Genomic DNA, 16,656 nt, shown 5'->3' with positions numbered 1-16,656 from the left:
AGACACAATCCCAGTCAGGGGACAAAGAGAGCTTCTTGGCAGTGACAGCCCAAGACAGCCACTTGAAAAGGGTTTGCACTTGAAAGAGGCTGGCTGCAGACCAGCCTCCTGGGTGTGTGCACTATCTCTGCAGTTAAGCAATGAAAAGCCACCAGGACAGAGGGAACTAGCCTCCCCACATCAGAGTATGGCCCCACTGAAGACAACAGGGGAGAAGATAGGACTGGGATTATGGTGACAGGCAAAGCATTTCCTGAGTTGGAAAGGGGACTCTGGGATGGACAGGGAGGAGGTGAATGGCTTCTGCAGCCTTCCGCACAGAGCCAACACCTGCCCATCATCTGGAAGCCTTTTTGGATGCACAGCTACTGCTCGAGGTTTTGGCAAGGGGATCCTTGAGCTCGCCGCCACAGCTGCCTTTGGTCTTGACCTCCATAGCCACAGGTTTGTAGCTGTAACTGGTCGAGGTGCCAAAGCCCACATTGAAGCCAGCCCCTCCTGCGCCTGCATTGGTGCTGCTGATGACAGCTGTAAGGGCAGAGAGAAGACCCCAGCCCAGTCGGCCCTGTGCCCTGGACTACTCCTTCAGCATGCTCTCTCTTTTTCACTCTCTTTAGTTTGCTAAGAGATTTTCATGGGCTCGGATATATGGCTTCATTTTTCATGTACTCAGCCCCATATAATCAAGCTTTTTCTAGTGGTCTGTGAAAATTTATCAATATCAGAATTTCAGCTCTTAGCAGCCAGGACTCTTCTCAGGAACTTCCCCACAGACAGAACCAAATGATGACAGGCCCTTCACTGAGGGAGACCTTCTGATCGCTGCTGATGCCGAAGGAGGCTGCTGGCAGTATTCCTGCCTCTCCGAATGCAGCACCTCCCCACCTCTCCCCGGGGTTTAAGCATAGAGTGGGTTGTTTCAGCTGCTCTTTTTCATTATTCAGCTTTCAGGTCCCCCTTAACTCCTTTTCCTGAAATATGGGACTTCTACATTGGCCTGACCTCAATAGGAAAAGAAGGTAGTCATTAAGCATTGTTCTTATAGCCAACAGTTGGATTAGACACTGTTGGGTATCACTGAATTTTTCGGTAGATTGCGCTTCTGTTTTTCATAATATTGTTATTCTCCATCCATCATTTCCCTGTGGTTACTAAAGCCAGTTCCCTGATTTCTGTCTTATATCATGGGATTAAAAGGCCAGATTTCTAGTAAGGTGATGAAGGGTGGTACTGAGATGTGCAGGTACTTACAGATGCTCACGGAATTTGGGTATTCACCAGACATCCTGCAAAGGGAGAATATAACAGGTAAATCTCTCATAAACAATTGCCCCATCTGTGAATTAACCTCTTCTCTCAGAACATGCTCTCCAAGCCCATCCCATCCTCTTCCCATATCCCAGGGGGACCTGTCAAGAGGACTAAAGTGAACTCTGTTGTAGGGAGTCATTCTCCACCAGAGGCATCAGGATTATCTCTTCTGTGAGACAGCTTTGCCTCCAGTCCTCTATAGTTATGCCATTAGTCTTAGACAATTAAGAAAGAGCCCACATCCTTACTGGGCCCTAGGCTTCTCCAAAGTGACCTTGAACTTGAATGACCCTTGGAGGCCATCTTGTCCCTCCTCTCCAAGCCAGGTGAAGGACCATAAGATGTTCTGTTTTTCTAACACTGCTGACATTGATACTCCCTGTCCCATGACCTCTTTGGGACTTTTACAACTCAGTCCTTCTTGCTGTCTAACTTAAGCCTTCCGTACCACGTGGCAAGCCCATGTGCTGTAGGATTTATTCAGTTGGACCTTAACAGAACTAACCTGCTTGCCTTTGGGCTGCCTACTAAAGAAGAGAGAACACTGCCCCAGGCAGAAGGTATCTGCCCCTCACCTGCTCTCCTCGCCCTCCAGCAGCTTGCGGTAGGTGGCGATCTCCACGTCCAGGGCCAGCTTCACGCTCAGGAGCTCCTGGTGATCGCGCATCATTCGGGCCAGCTCCTCCTTGGCCTGCTGCAGGGCGCCCTCCAGCTCATCCAGCTTGGCCCGGGCATCCTTAAGGGCACAGTCACCCCTCTGCTCCGCGTCAGCGATGGCCGTCTCCAGACTGGAGCACTGGTGGCAAGCAGATTTAGCACTTTACGTCAGAGCCCAGTTCTGACATCTTGCTTGGACATCGCCCCCTCCTGTGGCCCTGACTGATAGCAAATGCTTTGAGATCCTCCAGGTTGATCACTAGAGGTGAATCCATCCTTCCCCTGGCTCACCCCAGTTGATGCCTCCGCATCTGAAGATGGAAGTACTGTTTTTAATGTGACAAACTCTTGCTATTAGGTAAAATCAGGTGACCTGCCAGAGGACACTGCAGATGGGGCTGTGTGCTTGCATGCATGTAAAAGCCTCCGGGGACTTCTTGAGTCTTTTAGTATGGACATGTTCTGGTCACTCAGCTAATGTTTGGTGGGATCTAAGGATCAGGCTTCTTTGTGGAGTGTCCCCTTTCTGTGGAGGCAAGTTTACTTCATGTCCAGAAAAACAACAACTGAACCAGAGGAAAAATGGATTTCTAGAATGCCACCTTCTTCTGTTAGGCAACCCCCAGAATGCCATCTCCCATGGCATTTTGGGTGAGTAGCTCACAGCCTGAGGAGACGCCCAGGACCTATTTGCCTAACCACAGAAAACCATGTCTCATCCTTGGAACTGTGAAGGTCTAGTGATTTGGGGGATGGTAATAAATTCTGTCATTTGAATTCAAACTGTCCTTTGCTCTTTTTTGTTGATCAAGAACCCCAGAATGAACCCAGGGCACATCAAAAGCTTAGGTCTTGTGAATGCAGTGTCGTGAAATCTTGACATTCTTTGATACAAATGCTACATTTGTTACTCTGAGCTTCTTTGAGCAGGGCAGGAAAGACCCTTGACTGAAGGCCCTCAAAAGGAGACTTGATGAGGACCGAGTGTCACAAAGGATATCACATGTTTACTACAGAGACATCTTCCCTGACCCCCAGAACACAGTGACATTCTGATCTTAAAAAGTCACTTTCTGGTAATAAGTGCACCCAACTGTGAGCACACAACATTTTATCAGCTAGATACCATCATCAAATGCCAAGGGAGCTTCAACATCACAATTTTTTCTTGCATTTACACATATCTTGATTAAGCAAAGAACTTAAATAAGTTCTTACTTAATTCTAAGTTCTTATTTCTTCTTCCCAGCATTATGAGCCTACTACACAGAGGAGTAGTAGTGTGTGTGTGTATATATGTGTGTTCACACATGTGCACATACATGTGCACAGGCACAGGATGAGGGGTGAGGAATGAAGTGAAGGGCAAGGAAATGGGACAACTGGTCTCCACAGAACCACAGGTGAGGTGGCACAAGTGTGGTTGCAATCATGCTATCCCAGAGATGGGGAACTGAGTGCAGTGCCCGCCACATGTAACCACCGTGGGGAAGACCCCCACCAGGGGCTTAGGCTGAGTCTAGGGTGGGAGGCTATTTCTTCCCCATTTTGTTCCAAAATCAACTGCAGATTCTCCTTCCTCCAACAAGAAATAGCCATGTCAAACCTTAAAAAGGCTTCCTTTTACCTACAGCATCAGGCCTAAACCTACTGCCTGACTTAGAAGGTGTCCAGAATCCGCCTACCCCTACCTCGTGGTCTCCTCTACTCCAGGCCACCTTGCTGCATTACCTGCCTTCTGCCCCAGGGAAGCAGCCCTCCTCCCTGCACATGCACCATGCACGTGCCTGCCTCCGTCTGTGGCTCCTGCTGGCTCCTTCGGTGGCACACCTCTCAGTCTTCCCTTTGCCTCCCATCCCGGTGCAATCCCAGCCCCTGCAGACAGCTTCCCTCGCGTCCCCACTCATCTCCAGCCCCTCTGGATTCCCATGGCATCTACAGTGCACGCTGCGCTGTGTAGAAGGCGCTGCTATCCCCATGCGCTCGATCCTCCCCTCCCTATGAGTTGTAAATACCTCCGGAGCGGACCACGTCTTACCCTTTATTCATATTCTGTCTTGTCCAGATGGGTGCCCAATCAACCCCATTCACGGACTCATTTCATAGAACCCACCTGCTTCTTCACATTTCCTATTTCCGAGTGGATCCTCTGAACCAGCCGGTTGAGCTCCGAGATCTCTGTCTTGGTGAGCTTGAGGTCGTCCCCATGCTGGCCTGCTGCAACCTGCAGTTCCTGGATCTGAGGTTGGATGGCAAGAGAGAAAGATCAGAGGTCAGACAGAAGTCACCTGCTGAGGGGTGCTCGGCACAGGGATGGTGCCCCCAAGCATTCTCATTATTGAAGCAATATGAGCGCAAGAGAAGGAGTTGGGGGGTAAGTGGGCAGGAAATAATGCTTTTCTTCTGGAGAGGAAGGGCCCTACCCTAATTCAATAGGATTCTTGGGTTCTCAAACATGAGAACCTTGTAGAGTTTGAATTTTCTGTCCTCATTTTGCTTGAGTTGGAAAGAAGAAGAAAACCTGAGATATGTAGGTTATTCATAGACACGATATCAAAGTTCTATCAGGGTTGTGGCTGTCATGGCCTCAGAGTTCAGTCAAAGGCCAGGGCAGGGGAAGGGCTAAGCCCCATGTGCATTCCTAACACATGCCAAGACTGCGGGTGATCTCCCCGGGCCATGGAGAGGCATTTCCACACACATGCACGTACACATCAAATGCACACACAAGCACATACATACACACACATGCCACGTGTGCACATAAGCATGCACAATGCAGTCCCAGCTGTAGTTACTGGGCTTTGGTGCATCTGGCACCCAGCTCACCTTGCCCTGATACAGGGCCTCGGCCTCAGCCTTGCTCTTCTGGGTGGTCTCCTCATACTGGGCGCGGACCTCATCAATGATGCTGTCCAGGTCCAGCTGCCGGTTATTATCCATGGACAGGACAACAGATGTGTCACTGATATGGGACTGCATCTGAGCAATCTCCTGGAGGACAGTGAGGGGAAGGGAGCCAGTTAGGGGGTCCCTGTGAGGGGACCACTTCTCCTGACCCTCCCTGGGCACATGTCTTGCTATCCTCAATGTGGAGCTCTGCCTCAGTGTCACCGGTTGTCTGGCATGAGAGTGGGTCCTTGAGCTTCAGACCCCCGTGATGGGACCGCTCTCTACCATGCCCTCAGGACTCTCCCACCCCTCTCCACTCTTCCTCAAAATCTAGCAAGGCCCCCCTTGCCCCACAGAATCAAGCCACTCTTCATGTGGCACTTGCAGGCCTCAAGGGAATGACTGCCACCTTTCCCCTCTCCAGGTTTCTGTTTCCTCCCACACCCCTGGAGCTTTGACAGCAGGCTTCTGGATCATCACTTCTTCTGTCCCTTCAGGCAGGAACATCGGGCCCTTCCCAGCACCCACTGAACTCCTTTCTCCAGGCTCTAGGATGGCCCAGGTGGGATTCACCCTGCTTTGCCTCTGCTCTCTCAAAGCTCCTCTGCATATTGGTTTTCGTGCCTGGCCATGAACTCCTGGGGGACAGGGATCATTCCCTCTCCCTCAAAGCCTTGGTCATTGCTTAGCACCCAGTGAGGTCTTGGCAAATGTCAGCTGCACCAAGTTAAAGACTTCTTCCTCCCACCCCTTGGCCACAAATCCTTGGTCAAGGGCAGCATCCCATAACACAGAGGTCAGCAAAGTCCTTACCCCTTCATAGAGATCCTTGAAGAATTTGATCTCTTCTGTCAAGGAGTCCACCTTGGCCTGGAGCTCTACCTTGTTCATGTAGGCAGCATCCACATCCTGGGGTACATAAGACAGTCAGGCTGCCCTAGATGGACAGCTGCCTTCCCTGCCCTGCCCTCCCTGCCACAAAAAGCCACAGCTCCCTGGTGCTCTCTACCTCCCTGACCTCATGTTTTGGAATGACCCAATTCCTGAAAGCAAAACAACTCAAGTGCAGTACAATAGCCACACTAGAAGTACAGCAGAATGTCTGGATTTAAGCTGGCACATGCTAGGAGCAGCCACATCCCAGGAAGGGACTTGGTGCAAGGAACTAGAGTTAGAATCCCAGTCACCCTTGCCCAAAGAACTGAGTGGCCCAGAGCGTCCCTTCCCTCATCTTGCGAACACCACTGGGCCAGGCGTCAGGACCCCTCCAGGCATCTTCCAACCGTGCCTGGGCCCTCTCACCTTCTTCAGCATCACAAACTCATTCTCGGCAGCAGTTCGTCTGTTAATCTCCACCTCGTACCTGTTGAGATAATGCAGCTGTGAAAACCCTCACCAAGCAGTCAGTGGTCCCCTCTATGCCACAAGTGGGGTGGAGACCAGGAACTTCTGGTGCACACATGACAGTTCCAAAGGGCATGGGGGCAAGGACAGGCTCAACGTCCATTTCCAGCTCCTCAGCTCATAGGCAGTCTTCCCTAAAATGGTTCACCTGAGAAAGCACCACTGGTGGAGAGTCCCCCAGATCTACCTTCCCACCTTCCTCTCAAAACTGGCCGCTTCTGTGTCACAGCAGAAAGGCACACACCTTCATATGCTGCTATGGCCCAGGGTGCCAACGTCTCCCAGGCACAGAACAAACACTGTATGTTGTATCTGTTTCTTAAACATTTTTTCCTCTTCCAGGTGAAGTGAGGTCTTAGAAACTGTTTGAATGGGACTGGGATGTTCTTCACACAGACATATTATAAATTGGGGAGGGCAGATTATGGATCATTGTATTTAAACAGACCACCTCTTCCATCCCTTGCTATTATCAAAGAATGTACTACAGGACATTTGTTAGAACAAGAACTTGAGCATTGGTAAAAAATAATAAAATAATAATACTAACAATAATAATGATAATATAGAATGTCAGATATACATACAAGGAAGAATTCAGGCTTATAAAGAAAGTCTGCAATATGATATGATATGAATGAACTTTGAGGACATTATGCGAACTGAAATAAGCAGTTACAAAAGGTGAATATATATCATTCCATTTATATGAGGTTCTTAAAGTAACAAATCATAGAGATGGGAAATAGTATGATGGTTGCCAGGGACTAGAAAGAGGAAATGCTTTCTGGAAATTTGGAAGATAAGTGACTTTATCAACTAGGAAAAACACCCTTTTTTGCGAGTCAGATGGTTTTCAATTTTTTAAAAAAAGAGAAGGGAGGAAGAATAGGAAAGACGGTAGAATGAATTGGACATAACTTCTCTATGTTCATATATGAATATATGACTAGTGTATGTCCACATCATTTACAATCACATTCATAATTAGAATAAGTTCTACTCCATGTATGTATGATATGTCAAAATACACTCTATTGTCATGGATATGTAAAGAGAAAAAAAATAACTGTGAAGGACTACAAAAAAAATAAAGAAAGAAAAGCCTACATTGTCAGCTGTGGATCATTTAAAATGATTTATAATGATGAGTCATTAATGTGGTTTTAACATGTGATCATTCACCTAAGAATTATATGTTTAACGTGGGGCATTTTGCAGGAAGTTGGGATCAGTGAGCAAAACAAACTCCTTCCTTTAGGAAGCAGAGTAATACAAACAATAAATAAATAAATTATATAGAATACTGGAAAATGATAAGTGCTATGAAAGAAAGAAAAAACAAAAAAACTGGGAACACATCCAGAAAACTCAATAACACTACTCTCACAAAACTCTTTACAATCTATTTGTATGAATAGTTTTCCAGAACTTGCAGAGGAATGAAGATAATATTAGACTAGAATCCTATAATTCTAACAAGAATCAACATCCTCCATGGATAACTAAGCCAATGAAAGAAAATCAGCCCTGTTCAACTCATTAAGAAATCTGTTTCCGCTGGGGAATGATATTGGCCAAATTATATTATATTGTGTGCACGTATGAATAAGTAACAACAAGTCCCACCATTATAATAATTATCATGCAACAATAAAAATACAGAAAAAATCAAAATAAATTTTTAAAATAAAAATTTAAAACCTTCTTTTTGAAAACTATTGTTATGTCTTATACTTATTTAACAAAATTAACAACACATTTTGTTATTTGAATAACTCAACCCAGAATAAATCTTAAGCATTTAAAAACTCATGGTAATTAAGAAATAAACTTTCTAAAATTTCAAGTTACAGGTGTATTTCATGAGCAAGGTCAATAAAAGACATAAAGGTATAAAAATATATTGCATTGTAATCAAATGATATGGGGAAAGTGGCTTGAAATTTTCAGTTCCAATGGGACAAGGGTCAGGTTGAGTTTATAATTTTTAAAGCAAAACTTTTTATTAACTTTTTGATGAAAGACGGTGGGTATTAAACTGCAGTGGCACCTAGATGCAAGTGAATATATTTAAATGATGATGTAGCCAATATAATTCTAAATGGCAATATACATAATATGCTTGAAATGACAGCCTTTACAACTACTTAAATTCATAAGAATTTTTAGGAGTCAAATTTTTAAAATAAATTGTGAGAATGTTTTTAAATGGTGAGTTTTTAAAAATTATTTTAGGGAATCTATGAGAAAAACCTCATGGTATAGAATGATGCTAAAGACACACACTATCTTTTAGAAACTCATAGTTTAATGGGAAGGTAAATGCACTAAAGCTGTTAATTCAAGGATGTTTTATGATTAGGAGCTTCTATGCAATGTCATAACAGGTACAACATAAAAAAGACCCACAGACGGAAGAGATTAGTGATAAAATTAAATTTAAAATAATCATAATAAATGCAAGTAATATTTATTTAACTACCTTTCTTCATGCTAAACATCATGCTAAGCTTTTCAGTAATTCTTTTAATTCCCACAACAGTTCTATGAGGTCAGTTCTATCTCAAGTTTACAAATGATGCTAAAGATATTAAGAGACTTGGCCAAGGTTATACTGGTAGTTTATAGTGAAGTTAGGACTCAAATCTAGGACTTTGACATCAGGGAAACAATGTCTTACACATGTGTTGTACTTTAATTTTTTTTAAGAGCTGTGAAGACATAACTATCAGGCATTATCTTCTCAACAGCTTTTTTTTAGGTATTAAGGCAGGTATCAGCATTTGATTTTGGGTTGGGGGTGCTGGGGATTAAACCCAGGGTTACTCTGCCACTGAACTACATCCCAAGTCCAAGTCCCCCTCTTTTGGGTGGAGGTGAGGGGAGAGAGTCCCACTAACTTACCCAGAACTTGGGACCCTCCTAGGTAAGTGTCTGGGATTACATTTGCACACCACCCCACCAGGCTCATATTTGATTTTTATAAATTTTATTAACTAAATTCACAGTGCAACAGGAGGCTCACCTATGCTGCTCAATGAGTTAATGGCAATTCTGCAACTCCAGACCTTTAACCTCTAAAAGGTATAGTCCCTGGAGGCCTCTGCCAGGGACTTCCAGCCTGCAGCCTCCTCTTTCTTCCATACCTTGCTCAAACACCACTTGGAGTCCAATTTACATCTTAATTCCACTTGAACTCAGTCCACACTGTATTCATTTCTGTTATCTGAAAGTATTCTGCAAGTTTGCCCCTACAATCTATGTGCTCTCTGTGGTCAGGGACTATGTCACCTCCCTTGGGGTCTCTATGCAGGCTCGGGCCAGGGTTCCTTTTCGGAATACAGTTGGACAGGCATTGAATGGGGAGCAAGAGAATGAATTCAGTTCTGATCATCTCCACTCCCTGGAAGTGCAGACGAGGTCACCTGTGCCTAGAAATGCTGACAACTGGAAGCAAACTTCCAAACTGTCAGGTCACAGTGAACCTCTCATTATTGGCTCAACTCAGAGGGAGACACAATATGGGCTTCCAAACACATTTTCACTTATTCTCCTGAAAGGTGAGGTTCAAAGGCACACATGCTTCAACATGAAGTAAGTCTTCATTTTTGCTTAGATTTGAAATTTGTTCTGGGATTGGCAGAGCATCTCACTTTCTGGGAACTACCATGGAAAGTGTCAGTCAGGAGAAACTACAAAGCCCCTTGAGTTGTCCATCTGATTGAGCCCATTCTCTTTCCCCATTCCTCTATTTCCAATGCTAGAAACTGAACACACATTTCCTGTAATTCAGAGCACCTTTCTGGATAGATCCATTGTTTTCCTAAGTCTCATTCTGTTTAAATGACTCCCCCTCCTCTGTGGGAAAGAAAACAGCAATGCTCTCAGCAAAGGAACTAAGAAGGCAAAAAGAAATTGGCTTGAGATGGAAACCTCATCTGTAGTCAGACTCTGCAGTGGGCTCTGCTCTGCCTCCCACTCACCTCTTCTTGTAGTCCTCCACCACATCACGCATGCTCCTCAGCTCCGAGTCTAGCCTCACCCTGTCTCCAGAAAGTGTCTCCAGCTGCTTCCGCAGGGTACTGATGCGGGCTTCATAAATGGACTCCAGGCTTTTTCTGCTGTTGTTCAGGTCCAGCTGCTGCAGCAGGTTCCACTTGGTCTCCAGCACCTGGTTCTGCTGCTCCAGGAACCGCACCTGGAACACAAAAGTGGTCAAGGCCCAGAGGCTGCATGTTGTTGCCTCTTGAGAGGGGAACAGGAAGGCTCATCAGAGGCAGAGTCAACTTAGCAGACATGCTCATCTGGGTCTCTAAGACAAGAAGCAAGATCCAGTTGAAAATAAATCAGGAGGCAGACTTGAGCAACGGTGCCATCTGGCTCTGCCTCGGTGAGTTTTCATGTGACTGAGAGTTTCTCCTGCTATACATGCTGGGAAGCGGGGAGAGGGGAGAATTGAACTGAGAAGCAACTGGAATATCTCACTAGTGGTTTGGATGCTCTTCCTCCCATGGAGACTAAATTGCTCTTGTTTCTTACTGTTCAAAGTGGGTTCTCACATCTTTACAGGGGTTCCTTCAGCTTTAGTCCCTCTGCTGCTCACCCACATCCTTCTTGTCACCTATGTCTAAACTTGGGGGACAGGAGAAAACACGCTCAGGAACAACACACTTAGAAAGAGGAAGCAGATGGCCCCTGTCTTCCAAAATAGTAGCTGTGTTTCTTTAACTCATGGCCTTTCCCCTCCGGCCACCTCACTCCTCCTTAGCAGAGCGAGAAAGAGGTCCACCCTCGGCTGTTTATCAACTTGGGCTCATTTCTTATGTCTTAGTTTCCTCATCTGCAAGGCAGAACAATAACAGAATTCTAGGTTGTGCATTGACAAACAAGTCCCTTGGGACAGTACCAGTTGCTGTCCATCATGCTGAGTGATGTCTCCAATGATGTGAGCTATTGTCATTATAATTAACGTTCCTATGTCACACTCATGGTCTAGACCTGCTACCCCAGTAGAGACAAGAGAAGCCCATTCCTGTCTCCTCCCATTCACTGGGGTCACTGCCACTGAACCGTCAGTCACCTTCCTTGTTACATTTTGGAGAACAATCCCTCCCCAAACATAGAACCTGACATGCCCTCTTTCCAAATGTCCCCTCAGCCTGATGCTAGTTTTCTCTTTTCTCTCGCCTCCTCTTCAATCCCCTCTTGCCTTTTAATTTCTCTCCATTCACCAAACCCTGTGACATTCCCCAGCCTACATCCCTCTAACTCCCTTGTGCTGAGTGTGTGTTCCCATTTCCTTGAGTGAAACTGGGAGCCATCAAAGGATCCATTCTACAAGTCTCCTGCCTCTGAGCATGCCGTCCTTCCCAGAGTCTTGTCCCATACAAGAAAGGAACAGGCTCCCCTGTATTGGGAGTTTGTGCCAGTCACTGTAAACATCCCAGCTGATCATTAAACTCACTGGGCTAGGATCCTTTACTGTGACATTTTACAAAAAGGAAAGGTAGGCTCAGAAAGGGATTAGTTCACCCTGGTTCACATGCAGCTCATCCTCAGGAGAATGGGTACAGAACTGGGGGGAGGCGGGGAATAGGGGTAATGCAGGGACAGGCACATGTTCCAGTACCCACCTTGTCGATGAAAGAAGCAAACTTGTTGTTCAGCACCTTGATCTGCTCCTTCTCCTGGGCGCGCACCTTCTGGATCTCGGGGTCTAGCTCCACATTGAGGGGGGCCAGGAGGCTCTTGTTGACAATGACCTGGGGGATGCCACCAGGAGGGCACACGGACGGACACGTGGGCCCCAGCCCTGCGCTGCCAAACACTGTGCCCACGAAGCCGCCTGGGCGGCCGCCGCCCACACCCCCATGGCCCAGGGCATAGCCGCCACCCCTCGCTGCTGCACTGAGCGCCAAGCGCCGGCCGCCCCCCACGCAGAAGAGGCTCTTGCTACCGAAGGTGGCAGCGCTCTTGACTCCGGCCCTAAAGGAGGCAGGACTGCTGCTGAACCGGCCAGAGATGACAGCCGAGCAGCCGCTGAAGCCCAGGCGCTCCCCGCTGGGGTAAAGGGTCAACTGGCGGCTCATGCTGGTGAGGACGGGTCGCTGGGCGGTGCAGGGCAGGGCGGCAGGCCAGGTGCAGACAACAGCTGCTCTCTCTACACAGCTGGCCCCTTAAATAGCCCAGTGAGGCCGGCAGCCTGGAGTCACCCTAATTTGTATGTTGGGAACACTTTTTAGGTGACTTGGGGCCCCCTGGGTTCTTCATTTAGGAAATGAGCATCCTTTCCCCAAGATTTTTGTCTCTTCCCCCTGAACTCTCCATGAATCCCCTATAAAAATGACCAGAACCCTGTATTTTCTTTGCTTACCTCCTGCATTATAATAATTTAGCTACCTTATCTCTACTTGCTGTCCTCCAATTACTGGGGTCATCACTGCCAAGATCTTCAGTGGAAGATTCCAGTGGGTCTGGCCTGTGGGTGTGGTACATGCAACAGATGTCCAGGCTGGTTCCTCATCAGAAGGACATGTGCAGGATCAAGAATATTCCGGAGGGGCTGGAGTTATGGCTCAGTGGTAGAGCACTTACCTAGCATGTTCAATTCTCAGCATCACACATAAATAAATGAATAAAATGAAGGTCCATCAACATCTAAAAATATATTTGAAAAACAAAAGAATAGTCCAGAGAATCATCCTAAACCCATTCCTCCCTCTACCCCCATTCCTGGAGGATGAGAGCTCCTTCTGAGTACCAAGGAGAATATTAAGAGAGAGGAGACAGGCTCTTCTGCAGGGACCTGACTGTGACTGACTTCAAGCCACTAAAAACTGTTCAACTGGCTGGGGGTGATTTTGGGCAAGAGCTAGAAGATTTATCCAGAAAAGCATTTCCAAATTAAGAATAGGGGAGATACTTTCCAGGAAAGAGGAAAGATGGGGAGATGGCAGGGAATACTTTAGGCATTTAGAAAATGCTCTTTCTGGGCTGGGGTTGTAGCTCAGTGCTTGCCTAGCATGTGTGAGGGTTCTATCCCTAGCACCACATAAAACTACATAAATAAAATAAAGATACTTTGTCTATCTACAACTAAAAATATAGAAAGAAAGAAAGATGGATGCTCTTTCCTGAGTTTTTTTGTTTGGTTTAAGAGAAAAAGAAGCTCATTCATCTGATCCCAGAAACCTCTGATCAGGGCATTTCAGATCAGGCATCTCAGAGTCCCCATCAAACTGGGACTGAATAATAGGAAGGGCTGGAAAAGACTCCTCAGATCTGAAATCCAGAACCAGATTCTAGAAGTTCATTCCATACAAACTACAGAGCATCTTTCTCTAGTCTAATCCAACTTCCTTTTCTCTAACTTAAATTGCCTTGGAGTTCTCTCTTCTCTGAGAAACAGTCTCCTGTTCTCAGAGTTGGTCCCCAGTTGGAATTGTGTTTTATTAGTCTCAGTGCTCAGTCTGTCTGAGCCCTGGGCATGAGTTTTGCTTCATCAAAGAGACAAGGCCCATAGATTGACCCTTTCATCCCCCACTGCCCCAGTGCTGAACCAGGGCCTGGGCACCAGGGACATTCAGGATGATTGTGAAACAGACTGCTTGGAACAGAGCTCATTGCTGTACCTTAGTTATGCCCTAGAGCTTCCCTTCGGCCCTCATGGGGTAGCCAGATGATACCTGGGTGTACTGACTGGCATGGCCTCCACTGAGCCAATCACAGCGCATAATAACAGCCAAGCTGTTTGCCCCTTGGAGAACAAAGTGGCAGGGCATCCTTGGAGATGGACATAGATTGACAGATAGAAGAATCTGTGGTGTCCCCAGTGGGGAAGAGGGTGGGCTCTCTGTACTCTCTATAGTCCCTTCCCTGTGGAGAGGGGAGACCTGTGGGACCAACAGGCCCTTTAATAAAGAAACTCCAGGTTGTGCTTTTCATTATCTCATGGGCTTTTCCTTATACCCCATAACTTTAGCCAGTTTTTTTTTACTCATCGTCACAAGAAAGAGTTTAATTCCAGCCATTGAAACAGAAAAGCAAGAAAAGGATTTGAACTGGAGAATCCTTACATAGCATTGTCTTACGAAGGGAATCTTTGAAGTAACTTTTTTTCTGGAAAGTTTCTAAGAAGTTGAGACACCCATCCCTCTGGGACCAGGGCTCTTCTGCCCAACAACAAAGAACAGGTAAAATGAGGTTTTCTTATCTTCCCATTAGTGCTTCATTGGCTAGATGAATCAGGAGCTCCTCAACCCCTGAGATCACCTTTATTACAGATTATAAAGAGACAGAAGTGACACACTCAGGGCAGATCAAAGGTGGCTGAGCCATGGAACCTAGCTCTGATAGCAGCTTACTGTGTCACCTCAGGCCCTGGTAACCACCTCTGTCTTTAGTTCTTGTATTACAGCAACCCCAGGATTGGAGTCTAATCCCAGAACATCACCCTTTGAAACCAGCATGCCATAACAAAGATGGATGAAGCCACTCTAAGCAGAGACTTGTAAATGTGCTGGTTAAACTGGGTCTCTCTTGTCCTGGAACACTCATGTGAGGGAAAGTAATAGATATTGGGGGATGGGAGTGTGAGGGCACATTCTGTGCTGGATTAAAAAATATTATCCAGGTGTCTCATTACAGAACTTTCTAGAACCATTAATATGCTGACTACTGGAAGATTTTTAGGGCAGTAGAACTACTTTATATGATACTCTAATAGTGGATACTGTCTTTATGCATTTGTCCAAGCCCATGAGCCCCAACATAAACTATGGATTCTAAGTGAGAGAATGTAGGTTCATCAGTTGTAACAAATGAACCACTCTGGTGGAGATGCTGATAATGGGAGAGGCTCTGCTCATGTGAGAGCAGAGCTACATGGGAAATCTCTCCACCTGCCACTCAGTTTTACTATGAACCTGTAACTGCTCTAACATTTTAAATCTATATATACATATACAAATGTATGGATGGATAGTACTAAACTATGTTAACAAGAAAAATAGTACTTAGTGCTTTCTGCTGTACCAAAGGGTTATACAAAACTCAATCTTTTCCACATGTGTTGACTGAGAAGTAGGATTGTGAATAATTTCCTTTTTTAATATTTCTGATTTGTACAACCTGAGCATATAGTGTTTTTTTTTTTTTTTTTTTTACAAATGAGCTATTTAAAAACAAAACTAAAGGGTAAGGAGAAAGAAAACTGATTCTTATATATTTATTTTTTAGTTGTAGTTGAGCACATACCTTTATTTCACTTATTTATTTTTATGTGGTGCTGAGGATTGAACCCAGGGTCTCGCACGTGCAAGGCAAACACTCGGCTGCTGAGCCACAACTCCAGCCCCATAAAGTACTCTTTTTATTTAAAAAAAAACAAAACAAAACCCAAAAAACTCCTCATTGTTTTCAAAACCTATTTTTATGCCATAGAGCTCTTTTTGGCCAAATATCTTAGTGGAACTAGGTTTTTAAGGAATATACTTTAAGAAACACTGAACAAGGTATCACCATTTCACCACTAAATAGACTTAAATTCCTTGAATCAAAACAGACTTGAACTTTAGGGGTCTTGTTAAGGAAGTCAGTTCCTGAGCCAACATGTTGGGGTGTTGGGCCTACATTTTCTTTTGTTAGGTGCAGGGTCTCTGGTCTAATTGCTAGGTCTTGATCCACTTTGACTTGAGCTTTGTGCAGGGTGAGAGATAGAATTTCATTCTACTGCATATGGATTTCCAATTTTCCCAGCATCGTTTGTTGAACAGGCTATCTTTTCTCCAATGTATGTTTTTGGTGCCTTTGTCCAATATGAGTAGGTTTGTCTCTGTGTCTTCTATTGTGTTCCATTGGTCTTCATGTCTATTTTGGTGCCAATACGATGCTGTTTTTGTTCCTTTAGCTCTGTAGTATAATTTAAGATCTGGTATTGTGATTCCTCCTTCTGTCTCTAATGGGAATTTCATTGGATCTATATAGAACTTTTGGCAGAATGGCCATTTTGACAATATTTATCCTGCCTACTCAAGAATATGGGAAGGAGACCACCTCCACCAACCTGTGTGGGAGCCCAGGCCCAGGGTAGACCCAGGTCCACCCCTCTGTCCTGCAGACCTATACTGGACCTCTGCCATCCATGCGGGAGCCCAGGCCCAGGGTAGGCCTGGGTCCACAAGGTCCACGCCCTCACCCATGCCCACCTGGGAGCCCAGGCCTAACCCACCTCCATCTTGGGACACTGCAGCCATCGCCATAGCCCTCCCCATGCTATAGCCTCCACCTTTCGACAACAGACAGGGCCTAGAGGCAGCTGCATCTCGGAACAGACATCCCAAAGCCAGTGTAAGTCTCATCATTTCAGCCCCATCTCTGAAAGAGGTTGCA

The 16,656-nt window shown here is 45.8% G+C and overlaps 1 protein-coding gene across 2 annotated transcripts; it reads right to left on the bottom strand.

Annotated features, from left to right (window-relative positions):
• Positions 1-337: 337 nt before the first annotated feature.
• On the bottom strand, positions 338-12,356 carry Krt72 (keratin 72). Of its 2 annotated transcripts, XM_027949885.2 has the most exons (9): positions 11,901-12,356; positions 10,251-10,465; positions 6,163-6,223; positions 5,674-5,769; positions 4,798-4,962; positions 4,082-4,207; positions 1,887-2,107; positions 1,252-1,286; positions 338-528 (listed from the first exon to the last, which is right to left on the bottom strand). In XM_027949885.2, exons 1-9 carry the CDS (start codon positions 12,354-12,356, stop codon positions 338-340), a joined length of 1,566 nt encoding a protein of 521 aa, XP_027805686.1. The 2 variants fall into 2 exon arrangements, with proteins under 2 accessions (XP_027805686.1, XP_027805687.1); XM_027949886.2 differs by lacking the exon at positions 4,082-4,207.
• Between the last annotated feature and the right edge of the window lie 4,300 nt (positions 12,357-16,656).

This window comes from Marmota flaviventris, chromosome 3 (genome assembly GCF_047511675.1).
Source record: "Marmota flaviventris isolate mMarFla1 chromosome 3, mMarFla1.hap1, whole genome shotgun sequence".
Classification (NCBI taxonomy): domain Eukaryota; kingdom Metazoa; phylum Chordata; class Mammalia; order Rodentia; family Sciuridae; genus Marmota; species Marmota flaviventris.
The sequence above is the reverse complement of the archived record's forward strand: the minus strand, read 5'-3'. Positions and strand labels throughout refer to the sequence as shown.

Bases quoted from the DNA above. Each gene is read 5' to 3' on its own strand.
- Krt72 (XM_027949885.2), bottom strand. From the start codon at position 12,356: ATGAGCCGCCAGTTGACCCTTTACCCCAGCGGGGAGCGCCTGGGCTTC. The intron at 4,963-5,673 runs GTAAGGACTTTG...ACTGTCCTCCAG, and splicing joins TCAAGGATCTCTATGAAGGG to GAGATTGCTCAGATGCAGTC. The intron at 529-1,251 runs GTAAGTACCTGC...CTGCCCTTACAG, and splicing joins CCCAAATTCCGTGAGCATCT to CTGTCATCAGCAGCACCAAT.